Source organism: Bombyx mandarina, chromosome 23 (assembly GCF_030267445.1).
Source record: "Bombyx mandarina strain Sakado chromosome 23, ASM3026744v2".
NCBI classification, from domain to species: Eukaryota; Metazoa; Arthropoda; class Insecta; order Lepidoptera; family Bombycidae; genus Bombyx; species Bombyx mandarina.
Window position 1 is genome coordinate 6810157 of NC_143229.1, and position 18248 is coordinate 6828404.

Here is an 18248-nt window from a genome sequence, read left to right on the forward strand (position 1 = left end):
ATTTAACCTAATATAGTTTTGGGTAAACACTAAATAATTTTAAACGGGAACTTTCGGTGTGCTCTTTATTCATACGTGTTGGATCTGTATCGGGCAGATTCACGATCGGCCCTGACAATGAAATAGGTAGTCGCATCGATTTCCTCATTCAGGGTGAAGAGCAGCGTCCGACCGTGGCTCCACACACAGTGTCACTAAGCGCGATCGATGCGTCGTCCTTGAACCTGGCGCCACGGACCGCGCAGGCGTTGTTAAAGGTCGGACGTCATCCCGTGGCCATGACTATGAAACACGTGCCTATTTCCCCCCATCTCATTCCATTACACGTAGCACCCCTGGTAAGACCATTCATACTGGCTCCACTGATGCTTTACCGCTGTTTCATTTATTCATCGTTAACTTTGTCATTTGTTATTGATTGTGACATTTGTCAGACAACCTGTTGCGTAAATTCATTTGCGTTTGGGTACGTAAAGTAGACATTTCTCTATTAATCGTTAATTTGATGAACTTCTGACATTTTGAAGTAGGTAAATATTTTAGACGTTTTATTTAGTTGCTTCCTTAGAACAATGGTATTTGTAAGCTTCAACTTTTCTATTTGTAGGAATACCTATAACCTTTCTCGACAGCATCAATATTAGTCTTTGTAGTCTGCCTTTTTCTGTATACGTCATATTATTGTAATGAGAGTAGATCCGTCGAGTTTATTGATTAGGTTCGGCACATTAGCGGTAAGATTTAGAAAGTCTATCGGTGCTTGAGAATTATTTTAGATTTTAATTAACTAATAACTACCTACTGCAAATTTTGGTCGGAACTGTTGATGTTAAAAAATACTTCATTGTTCACATAACGGTGTTCAATTTTCGACAGAACTTACTACCGTTTCTACTACATTATATTATGTAGAATATTACATTATTTTATTGAATATCAGCTGTAAATAAATAAATTAAACAGGTGACTTAAAGTTTTTAATTTGTTTAGACGGCAAGTCCTATTACAAAGTACCAGTTAGGAAATTAAACTTATAAGTAAAGTAAACACGTGAGTGTTTATGAGAAGTTGTGTGTGTGAAAAGGTTCGACGTGGGGTAACGTGTGTGGCAAGAGCGATGCAAGTCGTCATTGAGAGCAAGCTCGACCACGCAGGGCTCCGCATGAATGAAGTAACCGTGGGCGGCCCATTCATTCATTAACTCCGAGGCCGTTTCTTATAACAGCGCCATAACAAAACAAAAACTGTCAATATTACTATAATGCGCTAGTAATCGAGATGTCGTTGTCTAATTCACACTTTGGATGTACTAAAGGTCAGGTAAGAACTCGTAGATACTTTATAGCTTTTCTAAATTTAAAGTCATACTTATTTCATACTATAATCATTAGCCCAGTTGTACTCTTGGTGTTACCAATGCTACCAATGTCCGTGGACGGTGGTGACTGCTTTTCATATCAGGTTGGTCGCATATTCATTTTTGACCATTTACAACAAAGTTTCAACCACGGCTGGTTATTCTTTTATAAAAAAGCATAATTGTGATTTGTCTAAAATTAATCCTCATATGTTCTCACTAGACTTCTCGTGTTAGTTGCTATAAAATTCCCTTAATCAGAGATTTTTCAGATTCTAATTGCAGAAAATATTGTCTACAATGAAAAGCACTATTTACTTACCTTTTTAATTAAATTTGAATTCAATCTTCTAAATATTTTAATCGCTATTTTGAAGTTTATTACACAGTCGAAAATGGAGGTGTCTATAAGCTAGGAGTGGACAAGGTTCTATTCAGTAAAAGGAGTTTTAGGCGTAGGAGTCAAGGTAAGGCCTGCAGGTTTCAACAACATGGATTAGAGCTTTGTCTACGCCAACACAATTCATTCATTGCCGTCGGCATGTGCTGTTGAACATTTATGTTAGCTATTTGACTCATCACTATTTGTATCGTACTACTTTATGTGCTGGACATTCAATGTATACAAGGGTATGAATATGCTGTTTGGCTGCTTGATGCTAAATATCTGTAAATGTGTTTATATCAACGTAAAGTAATTACCACAATATAGAGAATTTGAATTTATAGCCAAATGACCGTTTGTTATTTGTTCCCTGACTACTTAGTCTGGCCATAAATGTTGTTGTAACAAAGGAAAACAAAAAAATTCTATGGCAAATAACATTTGTTACTTTTACAAAGTGTTAGTTTAATACATAAATATAAAACAATTTAAAGTATAAAAAGCTTATTCGAAGTGGTCTCCATTGGCTGCAATACAGTCCTTTAAACGTTGAGGCCAGTTATCTTGTTTCATTCATTGTCATTTTGTTTGTTAAAATGTTGCTCAATTGTAAAAAATTTCTCATCCGTAAACAAAAATTTTCTATGACCTCCCTTTGCGTACCGCTTCAGTGGCTGTTTTGATTTTACCACCCTATTCTCTTTTAAATTATCAGTTAAGAAATGACCAGTACATCTCTTATAGGCTGTAAGTTCTAAGTTATCTTTTAAAATACGCGACATGGTTCTAGGTGCTATCTTCATCTCCCGAGATAAAATCTTTTGCTTTCGGACAGGATTTCTTTGAATTCTTTCCCTTACTGCTTTGACCACCTTTTTCGTACGAACACTACGTGGACGGCCAGATCTTTTTCTGTTACAAACAGAGGAGGTCTCATTGTACCTATTAATAGCCCGGTACACAAACATTTTACTAATACCAAGCGTAGGGAGAGTTTTAAAAATTGCGTTTGGCTCCATACCTACTTTGTGTAATGCAATCACAGCGATTCGGTTCTCTTTATCACCCCACTCCATTTTAATATCGCAATGAGCAATCATATAAAAATGACAGATTCCAAATTAAAATGTAATATTTTGTTTATTTTTAATTGTAACAGTATTTATGGCCAGACTTAGTAGTTATGTATTTGTTTATTTAATACATAATAATATATTTATTAGTTTTGACTGTGTTAGTATATTATATCGTGTGTAATCGTCAAAGTAGTAATGTATAGATTTATCTGGAAGAATAAATCACACACATATAACTAGTCAGGTCATAAGTATTGTCACACAGTAAATACTTTTCTTTTAGAATGCTGGCCACAAAAAAGTTTATTGAATTCGAATTTCGAATTGTTCATGAAAATAAAAATGTATACTTTTAGAATTTTACTTATTTTTAAATATGGAGTGGACGCTTAAAGAAGACCGTGTTGCAGTTATTGCATTGCATCGTTGCGGTTACGCGCCAATTCAAATTTTTAACATACTGAAAAATTTTAATATAACCAAAAGATTCGTTTATCGTACCATCAAACGATACAATGAAGACTCTAGTGTAGATCAAGAAGTGGTCGCCCTCGGTCTGTTAGGACTCCAGCAGTGATAAAAGCTGTGAAGGCGCGAATTCAAAGAAATCCCAAACGTAAGCAGAAACTGTTGGCCCTTCAGATGGGGTTAAGCAGAACCACGGTGAAAAGGGTGTTAAATGAAGACTTAGGGCTTCGGGCATATCGAAGAAAAACAGGACATCGTTTGGATGCTCGTCTAATGGACCTAAGACTGAAGAGATGCCGCGCTTTGTTGAAGCGGTACGCGGGAAAAAAATATCGGGAATTTCTTTTTTCGGATGAAAAAATTTTTACCGTAGAAGAGAGCTAAACAAACAAAATGATAAGGTGTACGCACACAGTAGTGAAGAAGCGAGCAACCGTATTCCGCGTGTCCAACGAGGTCATTTTCCATCCTCGCCCATGGTATGGTTGGGAGTTTCTTATTGGGGCTTAACAGAGGTACATTTTTGTGAGAAAGGTGTAAAAACGAATGCAGTTGTATATCAAAATACAGTCCTGACGAACCTTGTGGAACCTGTTTCTCATACTATGTTCAATAACAGGCACTGGGTATTCCAACAAGATTCGGCGCCAGCTCATAGAGCGAAGAGCACACAAGACTGGCTGGCGGCGCGTGAAATCGACTTCATCCGGCACGAAGACTGGCCCTCCTCCAGTCCAGATTTGAATGATGAATTACAAGATATGGCAACACTTGGAGGAAAAGGCGTGCTCAAAGCCTCATCCCAATTTGGAGTCACTCAAGACATCCTTGATTAAGGCAGCTGCCGATATTGACATGGACCTCGTTCGTGTTGCGATAGACGACTGGTCGCGCAGATTGAAGGCCTGTATTCAAAATCACGGAGGTCATTTTGATTAAACTTTAGTGTCATAAGAATCTATGTTTTGTTAAGTTCATTTTGGTATATGAATGGTTACATAATGAATAAACTTGTTTCAATTATTTTACATTAAACATGTGACAGAATTTATGACCTGACTAGGTATATACATACTACGTTTTTCATTAGCAGTTTGTCCATATTTTAATGAACAAATTCATTGAGATGACTGTAAGACGTAATTCTGTTTCACGTTTCGTAGTCATGGTTATTATACTGTCTAGGTTTAAAAAATATTGTTCTATGACTCATGATGTAATTAACAAAAACAATGAAAAATAATTATTACTCCATAAACTCTCACATAACTTCTTAAAATAAACATGACACTAATGTTCTAAACCGCAGTGTTGATCATCCAGAATGATTCCAATAAAAATTCTGACTAATTTATCTATATAGTAATGTTTAAATAAAATGTAATTTTAAAATTCAACTTTGTTCAAACTGTGACAGTCAAAGCACTTAGTATTTCATGTATTATAATTTTGCCAAACTCTTTAAACAGAAACTCATAGTGGTTGTTTTTTAACTCGGAATTTTAATAAGCAAAGACGAAATGTATTCCCCTCTGTTTCTTAATCGATTATTTCTGTTTTGTTTACGAGTTCCTGATGAACTTTAATATTATTAAAAGAAAAATTGCGAATACAGTTTAAAAACAATACGACCATTTTCTCTTTTGTTTGTGAGCCGATTTTCTTGGTCAACGGTGGAACAAAAGAGTAAATGTAATACCGTATTTATGGATAATCAATAATGTGCTATTTCTGTTTTGTTAAACAAATGCTGTTAATTTTTTGTTTATTAAAAAAGTATACATTTTCATTTATGTAGATACTACATCTAACAATCTACAATCTAACATAACAAAGCAAAGTAACTAAATAAACTAACTAACAAAAAAAATTAGTTTAATTTAGAACTAAAGGTTGTCTCCGTAACATAAATCTCAATTATTTTTTTTGTGATCGAAATTTTTACGATCGACATTTTAATGAATGATTATAAAATGTTTAGAACAATTATAGGTTCTAGATGTAAAAATGTACAGTTTAATGCAGATGTAAAGAAGTGTAGACACGCGGACAGACTAGCGCGGACCAGTCGCGCTAATTAGATTAACGAGCGATGTTCCGCGGGGTCCTGACCGCAATTACAGCTCAACTGCCACCCGTAAATAATCAACTATATGGAACGCCACTTGCAGCTGACTCACTCATACTTCGGCTCTAATTACGATTACATACCGTGAAACTGATTTCGCGAGTTTACAGCAGACCACAATAACTACCACCTATAGGACCATAAATTTTGAAATCATCTTGTTAAATAATTCGATTGCGGTGAAGAGAGATCGTGAATATGGTGTTTCAATTGAACTTACACTATTACTCAAAATGGTATTTAGTAAATTTCACTGGGCTTACGTTTGTTTATTTGTTCGAACATTACCCTAATTAATTGCTTAATATGTACACATAATCCCGAATACATTGAAGACGATATAAATTGCATTGATTTTAAAGAAACAAGTAAAATAACAGCGTAACTTGCATACGTGTTTTAGCGGTAATGAGTTTTAAGACTAATGACTTGTCATCTTCAGGAAGTAAGCGATAATGTAGAGTATTTCATAATAATGCGCTAACGTGAAAAGCAAGGTCACCGTCAAAGTGAGGACTCTTGGTGATGTTGACAGCTGAATACACTGCGACAGACGAGACAGCTAATTGTCGTATATTGTATACACCGCCGGAACGGTCCGTGGTCTCGCTCTCGGCTATCAATTAAAGTATCCGCTTTTTCTGATTAACTGTTTATTGCATTAGTCTTCCTTTGGGAAGTGAGTCAAAGCCGAGGGCACGAGATCGACATCACTGCTTAAATGGAATAACTGCGACTTTTAAAACAAGCCATAATGGCTTGGATAAATGATGTCGTGGAAATTTTTCTAACAGAATTATAATAAAAAAGTTGTGTTTGAGAGCGTGTCGCGTGCAACTGTCTTCGTTTAGAAAAATAGGACGATTGCATAAAACTTAAAACTAGTAAAATATTGGCTCTACTCCAGCTAGACGACACAGATACTATAAAATTATCTTGTTAAAAAAAAATAGACGACACAAGCAAAACAAATGGCGCGTTTAACACGAACTCTTTCGAATTTTTGACTTGCAATTATTTCTTGAAACTGTGCTTTTATTATTAAAATTTTTACCATATTATATTACTGGATATTATGTTTAATCCCCAATATTCAACGTTTGTGAAATTGATGAAAATTTTGTAAGAAAACAGGGATATTTTACACAAAAATTTTTCACGGATTTTTGGAACCTCTGGATTTTCAGTAAGGTGGTGGTACAGTAGGACAGTAAGGTAGGACTTCGGTTCCCTCTGTATTTTGTACCGTATGTTCCATGGGGAGTGCTCTGAGGAATTGTTCGAGATGATACCGGCATCTCGTTTTTACCATCGCACCGCCCTCCACCGGAGTAGAGTTCATCCATACTACTAGGAGCCACTGCGGTCATCCACAGTGCGTTCCAGAGGTCTTTTTTGCCACGTACCATCCGGCTATGGAATGAGCTCCCCTCCACGGTGTTTCTCGAGCGCTATGACATGTCCTTCTTCAAACGAGGCTTGTGGAGAGTATTAAGCGGCAGGCAGCGGCTTGGCTCTGCCCCTGGCATTGCTGAAGTCTATGGGCGACGGTAACCACTCACCATCTGGTGGGCCGTATGCTCGTCTGCCTACAAGGGCAATAAAAAAAACACAAAGATAAATATTTTTATCGGTCAATTCAGTCATATTAGAAGCATACAATTCTCGGATGTGAGGTACTCTTCTGACAAGATTCTTCTTCTGTCTGAATGTGGTCATAGAATTTCATCAACAGATTAAACTATCTTAGCCCTGAATTATTTACTTTATTTGACATTATGTGATAGTAGTAATTTTTTATTGCAGGGGTGTATGGAATATGGAGCTCCGCGAAAGTGAGGTAGAGGAACTATTTTTGTTGATCATAGTTTGTTTGTTCCTGCAATAAATTGACCATTGTTCAGTTTCAGTTTTAAGCATCTTAAATTTTGATTTTGATTTTTTCAAAGCAATAAAATTGTAATTATTAAATATATAATTTTGGAATAAAATAAACAAATCAAACAGGGAATATCCCTGACAGTTTGTTTCATTGCTAACTTCCGGCCACAGATAAAGTAGATTGCAAGCCGACATGAATATTTTATGCTGTTTGTGATTTCCAGAAGCTGTTTTGCTACCCGTAGATATAAACGATAGTCATGTACCTAAATGTGTGAGTCAGTTCGTGAACAAAGATTTTAAGCATTCCACTTATTCACGTTTAAGCGTACATGTTCGAGATACAGAAGCGAGATTGGTCGAGCGTATAAGGCTGATATCGTTAATCGCGACACTAATTACATGCACTAAAAACATTGTTTTATAGTCGAAGTCAATCGTTCGGATCGAAGTGAACTGAGTCAACTGTAATCGATATAGTGTAATTGCAGAGCATGTATCGAGTGAGACAATGACGTCGCAGCCCGAGTAGAGATCGTATCGTGGTCAAATACGCAGTTACACGCATTTAAGTAATTATGGGAATGGGCATTGTTAACCGGACGACGCAAATTGGGCATTTGCAATAATTTATTGTCTTTAAAATAAGCTTGCATTGTCGTTGTGACTGTTTAAATCGTTATCGAATGGGATTGCCCGACAATGATGGTCCCTAATGATGGCAATTGTTTTAGTCATAGGCTGCAGGTGTTATTGTGTAGGATTCAAAAAATCACATTTAGAGTACATTTGTTGAAGAATTACTCAATACAAGAATCGTCCCAAAAATAGTTTTTTTAAAATAAAGTATTTTAAGACTAAATATCTGATTTTCATCGAAAATATACGATTTATGTATAAACGAATTATTGTTCTTATTCAGAGTTACATTATTTATTATTTATTATATCCTTAGAATCAATGTAAAAAAACAAGAATCTGCCTGCGAGCTACTGTATTACTTAACAAATGGCATACACGTTTTTCGGAGATATTATCATTTTTCGCCGACCGTATTGGCCAGATGTGTTTTATTGATATGAGTCAGTGTCGGTTGGTTACAATGTCGCAAGATGCAAAGCAGATCGTTTAGAAGCGCGGATAGATGCTTATTCGTCTAGCAAAGGCTAGATTGTCAATTTATGTATGATGACGTGAGACGGCACGGGTTGGTACAAAAGCACGTGCGTGGCCCCGGTGGCAGCGGGCGGTTCGCACAAAGCGACGGTGCCGCTATCTTACATCTGGGAACATCCAGAGAGGTGTAATGGTCTGATGTGGGCACCTCTGACGAGCCGCCTCTTACGGTGTGACGGTATGTGTGGGTTGCTTATTTGACTGTATCACCACGAATTTCTAGATGCTCTTATGGGAAAAGTGATACGTATCGTTGTAGGCGCCGCACTAAGGTGCTTGGCAGTAGAAAATCATAATTATTGCTAAAAAAAACCTAATATGTATATGACGCTTTAAGAACCTAGTATGTATTTTAAAGGTAGGAAGCGGCTTGGCTCTGATCCTGGTATTGCTGACGTTCACGAGCGACGGTAACCGCTAACCATCAGGTGTGCCATTTATTCGTCTGCCTAACAGGTGGACTGAAAAGTTCGTAGGCTAACACATAAATGGCGCTACTACTTTTACATCCATAACATTTTAGTTGCCCTAACCTTCAAAAGACACGTGTATAAATTTGACAGCTGTAGTACTATTAGTTTGTGAGTTATAGTTTTGTTAGTTTAGAGTTTAGAGTGAAGCGACTTTTATTAGTTTGAAAAAAAGGGAGTAAAAAGGAACTACGTGTGTTAATAAAACATTGCTTAAGAGTGATTGCGTTCTTTGTCTGATTCATATGGCCTATATTTTTTTTCACATTTAAGTTTAAAAAACATCTTTTTACGAAAGATGAAAACCTAAGATACAATGTCTGAAAAAGGCGCACTTTTTGATAAAATGGTTTCCGAGATAATTAACTTTAAAATTTTTGGGGCCATATGAATCAGAATTAGGGATAGAAATGAAATTCTAGTTAGAAAAATCAGTCAATTATTTATTAAAATCACAGTAAATGCACACGATGCTTATCATAACATCTTAATCTAGTCAATCACAGCATGATATGGCACTTGACAATATCAATTATCACAATATTTGACGTTATTAGGACTGCTGCGAAATTTACAGCTACTGTTTTTAGACATGTAAATAACATTAGGTTCATACGAAATGACTTGTTACAGGCGTAACGTGCCGCCAATGCAACGTTTCATTAACAATATGTGTGACTTTCTGATTAATATGGTATTTTACCGTATGAATCAGACACATATCAATCAGAATTTTGCTCATTAATATCGATAAATCATCACACGTATGCAATTAAGGATTGTTATTTATACATATATCAATCAACCAATCTATCAATAGATGGAGACAACTTAACCCATTTAAGATTTGCAGATGATTTGATAATCTTTTCACCAACAAAAAATGAACTTCAAGCAATGCTTGGAGAACTAGACGAGGAAAGTCAGAAGGTAGGACTGATTATGAACACTCAGAAGACTAAAGCTATGACTAACGATATAAAATACCCCATAACAATTAACAGCAACACTATTGAATATGTTGATGAATACGTTTACCTAGGTCAAATAATATCGCCGTCAGACCTCACTTCAAAAGAAATAGAAAGACGAATAGGCAATGCATGGAAAAGGTACTGGAATCTAAAAGAAGTGATGAAAAACAATGAAACAAGCATGACCATTAAAAGGAAACTCTTCAACACCTGCATCCTCCCTGTCCTTACATACGGATGTCAAACATGGGCCCTAGCAAAGGCACATGCTCGAAAATTAGAAGTTTGTCAAAACGCGAGAGGAGCATCACGGGGAAAAGATTATCAGACAAAATAAGAACATCAACAATTAAAAAACAAACTCAAACAGAGGATGTCTCAGTTACAATAAGGAAACTTAAATGGAAGTGGACGGTCATACTATAAGAGGACAGGAGAAATGGTGTAAAACTATAATGTACTGGTATCCTAGAGACAGAAAAAGAAACCGAGGTAGACCATTCAGGAGATGGGTGGACGACATTAAGGCAGTTGCGGGAAGCACATGGACCAGAACAGCTGAAAATAGAAGCTTATGGAGGCAGTTGGAGGAGGCCTATGTCTATAATAGACAAACAGACAAAAACTAATAATAATATAGGTAAAAAAAAAACTTCTATAAAAAATTAATTAATATTAATACCACTACTTCCTTAAAACATAATAAAAAAAAATTTAATAATAATTGTATATGTAAAAAAAAAAAAATTGTCTGATTAAAGGCTTTATTATTATTATTTATACATAAGTTTCTGTTCCCCAATGGCATTATATATACCAAGGCTATATGAATCAGATATTTACCTTTATATCTCCGCAACGACACGAACCAGCCACACGTCACGTCGCGACCACGTCAGCCGAGCCACTGGCTACCGCCAGCGCGGGGAGGGGTCGCCTAATGTTTCGTATTTAGCTGGGTACGTTCGAGTGAGGCGCGTGAATATGAATCAGACTTTTGTGCCGGACACTCATTATTTTTTTATTTATAAATAAACAATCGTAAATATTAGTACCATTTTTTTTTGGTGTAAAGAAACAACTAATATTCTTTCGTAATAATTATAATTCACATCAATTTATGAATAAGAAATAATGTTATTGTTACTAATGTTCAAGAAACTGGGTTACGGACACACCATATTAGTCAGAAGAACTACAGAAATAAATGTTATTAAAAAAAATTAACTTGTGCAAGATAGGCAATAGTCTGAGGTATGTTTTAAAATTTATTGCAGACTGATTTGTCAGTTAGTTACAAAAATAAACCTCAAGACATCGAAAATTTAGGGTTCGGAGAATCACTCATAAACATTATTCGCACTTCTCATTAAGAATATCAACCGTTGAGAAGTGGTTTACTAAGTTTAAGCCGAGGACGATGCGCACAGTGGACTGTTGGCGGCTACCGACGAAAACATCACAAATGTCCACAAAATATTTTTGGATAACCGTGCAGTTGACTGAGATAGTTGAGACCCTAAAGATATCAAACGTGTTGGACATATCGTGAATGAATATTTGGGTATGCGAAAGCTCTGTTCAAAGTGGATACTACAAAATTCACAAACAACCCAAAAAAAACGAATTGATGATTCTGAGCAGTGTTCAGAGCTGTTCAATCGTAAAAAACCCGAATGTTTGCGACGATATGTAACAATGGATGAAACATGGCCCCATCATTTCACATCGAAGTCCAACCGACAGTCAGTCGAGTGGACTGCACGTGATTAACCGTCTCCAAAGCGTGAAAAGACGCAAAAGTCGACTGGTAAAGTTATGGCATCAGTATTTAGGGATGCGTATGGTATAATATTCATTTCCTGTTCTTCGACGTCAAGTGGATGTTCGTTGGATAGACAATTTGCGTTGATGAAGACGTTTCTTTGATTTGAAACGGGTCTTTATTTACTATTCTTTCATCTAAGTATTATTAATCGGGATTAAGGATCTTCATGGATAAGGAATTAAAAAAGACTAATAATACATTCTAGAATAAGTTTTGTGAAAAAGGGCTTAAGCTAATTAAACTAATTTTAAACTTTCAAGATAAGCTTCAATATTCTTTATAGAAAACACGAGTAGTCTTATTATTTATCCGAACTATATCATCACTAAGTTTTGTAGTTAGTTGTTAAGCTCCTTAAAAAGTCTTAATGAAACCCACGTATTTTGAGAATAATGCGTCTATTTTAGCTACTGTAAGCCGATCCAGTCTAGTTTTCAAATGAGATATTTTCAATGTATTGAATGTGAAAGTCACGCCTTTTCGTTATACTGTCCACCAATCAAAACGCAATATGATGTCGACACCGCCTCTTTTTAAACACAGATCGATTTTTTAAGCAGATGCACCGAGACGTTGACCTTTCGAATTTTTTCCCTACCTAAGTTGGTATTCTTAGAGGATAATGCCAGCGTAACCTGACGAGTAGATGAGCTCACGGGGCTCTAACCTGAGGACGTTGATTAGATTAGCCTTAGCAAGAGCACTGCTTAGCAGAATCTACCACCGGCTCACAGAGAAACTCAGTGGGCTATGTCTTTGGATTAACTTACTTGCCGAACCCTTCGTCGCAATTAAACGGTTTCGATGAGAAGGGTGACCGGTGCTTGTGGTACCTAAAAGCACCGACAGTGTATCGGGAGGATCCGAAATGACGTGGTTAAGGCAACGTCGACTGTTTACCATTTGGTACGCAGGATCGGTATGTAGTCCTTTTGATGGTTTTAGCACCTGTTGTCTTTTTTTTTGAAAACTGACCCAAAATCGGAATAACTTGGAGTACTAAATTAATTTAAAAAACGCTTTTTTACATATTCTAGTGTCTATGGGATCCTATAACCACAAAACTGCAGGTGGGTCATGACCACGGGGGAGATTTTCTTTATGGGCCGCGGAAAAGATTCTTTTCTGTTTTGACTTTAGGCAGTTTTGTTTTTATTGCCCTTGTAGGCAGACGTGCATACGGCCCACCTGATGGTGAGTGGTTACCGTCGCCCATGGACTTCAGCGATGCCAGGGGCAGAGCCAAGCCGCTGCCTACCGCTTAATACTCTCCACAAGCCTCGTTTGAAGAAGGACATGTCATAGCGCTCGGGAAACACCGTGGAGGGGAGCTCATTCCATAGCCCATTCCATATTTAGATAAAAATCTCAATCTTTCTTTCTTCTCAAAAATTTTCTGCAGCTAGTGGTTATCAGAGCTTCGTTGTCATTCCAGCATGAATGCATAAGTGGCCTAAAGGATAAAATGCCCGGTGCATTTGTATCAAGCGGTGCGATTGTGCCGTTGTTCGAATAACGTAAGCAAGAACAAATTTTAGGTGGGTAGTTACTACTACTCCGCCTCTTTCTGCCGTGAAGCAGTAATGCTTCAGTAATGCTTCGGCTTGAAGGGTGGGATAACCGTTATAGAAATTAAGATTCAGAACTCATGTCTCAAAGTGGATGGCGGCGGCATTTACATTGTTAATGTCTATGTGTTTCGTTAACCACTTAAAAAAGGTAATTAAGTCCATCAATTAGGCAAAAAAAGTTAGTAGAATTTGTAGAATAGAATTTGTATATGTATTTCGTATATTATAATATTTCTTTCGTTGCTTCATTGTATCCTACGTTATACTCTTCCAGGATTTTTCAGAGATTGATCTATTCAAAGAACAAACATACAAATTAAAATTAAATGTGAAAATAAGGCGATTTGTATTACTTTTATTGATCTCTGCTTCAAATTTATTTTTAATTGTATATTAATTAAGCGTAATTAAATAAAAAATTTACAATAGAGGAGCTTTGCTGTTTTTTTTATATTAACATTACTATTACATGCCCAATCATACCAACAATTCGGCTAATAAAATTCCTACTATTCAAACAATAGAACACTTTTTAAACTGTTAAATTAGTTATTTATTTGTGGTTATAGCGTGGGTCAGTGACCTATAGAGCTTTAAATGAAGTTTTAAAATATAACAGCACAAGTAGTCGGCTTATAAAACCACAGACTTTTTACGAAGCGCAGATGAAGCGTCACAAAACCACGATTTGATATATTTATACATTTTCAATGATAAAGTACGGAGTAAGAAATAAGTTTTGTAATATTCCTTAGACCGATATGTTGCCTCCTTGCTTAAGAACAGTATATTGTACGATTCATTCGTTTTGCAAAAAAAATAACAGCTAACGTTGATTTAAGCTTATCTAGCACATTTGAATGTTTTGCGGGTTGTTCGACGCACATGATAGCGATGGTTGCGCAGACGCAGTCGATTAGGTTCGTCCGGTTCAGATAAGAATATACCGGAACGCTGATCCGAATACATGCTTCTAACTAAAACATAATAAACACCGAGCGGTCCTGCCATGTCTACATACAAATATAATTAAATCCGCTTCTAATGTTTAATTTCGCGTTTTTTATTGTCATCACATACTTTCCGAAGTATTGAATACTTTAGTTCTCTTGGTCACGGACTAGTAATGTATTATTTGTGGATATTTGAATATTTTTCCGTGTTAATAAAATTATAATTATGTCTACGACTCGCTAACACTGAAAGAAATACTACATATAAATAGTTCTTACATTGTAAAGGTTGAGAAATAATCATTATTATTAATAATAATAACCGATGTCACCTCACACAAGGTCATCTGGTCCGAAGCTAGGATTCCCTGTACTGATATTTCTCTGTACTCATCCATAGACTAATATAGAGACAATTTTTGTTATTGCCCTTGTAGGCAGACGAGCATACGGCCCACCTGATGGTAAGTGGTTACCGTCGCCCATGGACTTCAGCAATGCCAGGAGCAAAGCCAAGCCGCTGTCTACCGCTAAGTACTCTCCACAAGCCTCGTTTGAAGAAGGATATGTCATAGCGCTCGGGAAACACCGTGGAGGGGAGCTCATTCTAAAGCCGGATGGTACGTGGCAAAAAAGATCTCTGGAAGCGCACTGTGGATGAACGCAGTGGCTCTAGGTAGTATGGATGAACTCTACTCCGGTTGCGGGCGGTGCGATGGTACCGAGACAAAGTGAGATAATCTGTTCATTACATGAATGTTTGCGCGATGTGGGAATCAAACCTTCCATCTTCGGCCCAGCAGTTAGTGGTGCTAAATACTATATCACTGAGTCAGTCAATATATATTATTAATTGATATTTTATTAAATTATTTTTATCTTAAGTTTAGTATAAGAAACGTAACGTTTTTTTACATATAAAAAAAATATGGTTCAAATTCGTATAAGATTCAAACGATTTTAATTTATGATAATTGTATTTGAACCATCCATATAAGATCCAAACGATTTTAATGTATGAAGATTGTTTTTATTATAGAAGTTTCAGTTAGTAAAGCCTTATACCATACCGTATCTATCACCATCGTCTATGAAACATACAGTAAAAGTCTGAGTTGCCTTAGTACAACGGTTACCAGTGGAGGGGCAGGGCTCCATCCAAACAGGAAACCTTTGCGCCAGAAAAGCGACAATGGTGCCAAGTCATGATGGCTGACTAGATCCTGTTCTCTTTTGATCTTTCGTAGTCAGAGGATCCAGTTTTGATATTAGTTCGTCTAGTTATTCATTAAGGAATAAGATTACGCGACTCTGTCCATATCTAGCGACTACTTTTCCTCAATTATCCTACTATATTTTCATCGTTTACTTCGTAAATTATTCCTTCCCTCTTTTATATTCCCTACAATTTACGTATTTTAATTTAACACGGGCATTTCTTCATTCCAGCTTGTAGAATCGGATAGGAATATTATAAATAGAGTTGAAATTTTTAACTTTTGTCTGGGAATCATTTGCTGTGCTATATTCGTAGTCGTAAAGTGGTTTGAAAGTTTTTTGTATTACACAAAACGAGCGGACGTGTTCACGGCTCACCTGATGCTAAGTGGTTACCGGAGCAAATAAATATCACAGCGTGATTGCCACCATTGATTATGGCAAACGAGGCCGAATTCAAAATTTTTTGGAATTACGTAATTTTCACTCTTCGCATCAGAACGTATTAGTGATTTGCAAGAGAAATAAGCAGGAGGTACCTACCTACCCGTACGGGCTCGTAATATGCTCTAATATGCTTAATTTATAGAATTAAATTGAAATTTGAATTATAGAATTATGCTCTGAATGGTAATACATAGTTAAGATTTCTTTGTTCTGTACAATTTTATGCAGTGGCACAACTTATAATTATAAAAGGGCTATAAGTCAAACATTGAATATTTTGTTTTAAATTAGCATTGATTTAAATACTGATATTTACATTTATTAGACTAATTTATGTATCAATTGATAATATTTATCAGACTAAAGTCAATTGAATAAACGCACCTAAAGCACAATAACTTTTTCGCACTAATTTTATTTGCCAGATTATCGATAATATTCGCAAATAATGTTGATATTCCAATAATAAAACAAGGACGGCCTTTATTGTCAAAATGTTTGAGCGTATTTCTTCGTTATAAGTTAAAAACGGGTTTGAAAAATTTATTATACCAAGAACATGATCAGCGTGCGAAGTGGGTGTAAAGTATAGAGCGAAGAGATCATCGACTGAGGCAGTTGTTGTGGTGACCACGTGCGCGGGCGGCTGCACGTAGGGCTGGGGCTGCGCGTGCGGCGGCGGCGGGCCTCCGTAGTGCAGCCCGCTCGGGCCCGCCTCCACTAACAACTGCATTTGAGATATGTCTACAAATTCGTCGCCTTCGCAGCGACCGCCCAACTCCTCGTCCTCCGGCCGACGCATTGCGATCACTGAGAGCATTGCTCGGGTGCATAACCACACTTCACACCACACCACCGTTTGCGCTTTCTGCTTGACGAACACTCACATGTAAATTCACAACACTAAATGCGGAAGCAAAGCAGCGGGCGCTTTTACACTGTACTCCTTAATACTTAACTTAACTTAAGTTCTAGTGAATTGACACGATCACAGAATATTATATTAAAAAACTACTTATACGAACTAGATGCGGCACTATAATCACTGAGGTTCACGAGCTGCTACTGATAAATGAACACAGATTTCGCACGCGTTTCGTGTCGTCGCGCGGAGAACGCCACATCCTCGACTGAGGCACGTTTGGTTCGGCAATCGAGGGCGTGCAGCACGCCGCCCCCGTGTGAGCGGTCGGTGCCCGCTGCGCGCCCTATCAATGGACGCCAGCCACCCGGTCGAGGTCGACGTTCATTCACGACGGCCGCGTTAATGGCGTTCAAAGCGAGCGCCCTCGCTCAACCGTCAGTGTCGCCCACATGCGCGAGAAAATGGCGCGGAGCGTCGCGACGTTGAAGGGAGGCGCGCGAAAAGCGCGGGACGCACAAGTGTAGTGCTCTGATAGCGGTATGATGATGGCAAGCAGCGCGGGCGTCTGTAGTGCGTGGGCGCGGAGGCTCGTCGTGGCTGATCGCGCGTGACGTAGCGCACCCTACAGCGTGTATTGATGCTGCCGTCAGTTACTTTCTCTGTTGGCTGAGTCATGCTCCATTTTCGTTGGATTGGCGGCCAGCCGCTGCTAGCGTGATGGGTGACGACGATTCCCGAACACCGTTTTGGATGTGCTACAATTAGCCGGGTAGCACGCGCAGATTGTGACGTACATAGATATACTGAACTAAATACTTGCAACATAACGTAGACCTAATAAATTATTGACTTTCCCTAAAAATATAGATCTAGTCATAGGTTTGGTTTCGTATTGGAGCTATAAATAATCTATTTTCTGTAACTCTAATATTAAGGATTATCAGTATTTTATACATAGTATATTACTTTTTGTTTGAAGACATTTTATTTACTTTTCAATTATTTATGTACAAATATCAAATCTACATATCTTGGGTGGTTGTTAAAATATCTAAAGGGCTCTAGAAATACTTAAATGCGAATAAAAGCATAAAGATAGTTTTCGAAACGAGGTCGTAACTTCAATTACACGACTCGGTATAGTTGATATTTAAGAGAACGATTAAACTAATTTCCTGGACTTTGGGAAACACAAGCAGAGCGTAGGTGTACAAATGATTCAAACGCTAAGAGGAAAGGTCATGGATTTTCGCCAGTAACCATGACAACCACCTGTAGTTATTTGGCGCACGCCTAATTTAAATGTCCTAATTTAAATGTCAAAGTGCATGACGTGGGCGAAAGTCGTGGGTAGACTACCCCGAAATACAGTCTATACTTTGTGAAACGTCTACTGACTAAATATGTTAACACCGTTGGAAAATTATACTTTATTCGCATAAATTCGCAGT

The 18248-nt window shown here is 37.3% G+C and overlaps 1 protein-coding gene across 1 annotated transcript in view; it reads right to left on the minus strand.

Annotated features, from left to right (window-relative positions):
- Window positions 1-17323, minus strand: part of sr (zinc finger domain-containing protein striped) — a 31752-nt gene extending 14429 nt beyond the window's left edge. Inside the window, exon 1 of the mRNA XM_028177652.2 lies at window positions 16485-17323. Coding sequence (XP_028033453.2) covers window positions 16485-16752 — 268 coding nt within the window. The 5' untranslated portion in view covers window positions 16753-17323. The remainder of the gene's footprint in view (window positions 1-16484) is intronic.
- Window positions 17324-18248: the final 925 nt, after the last annotated feature.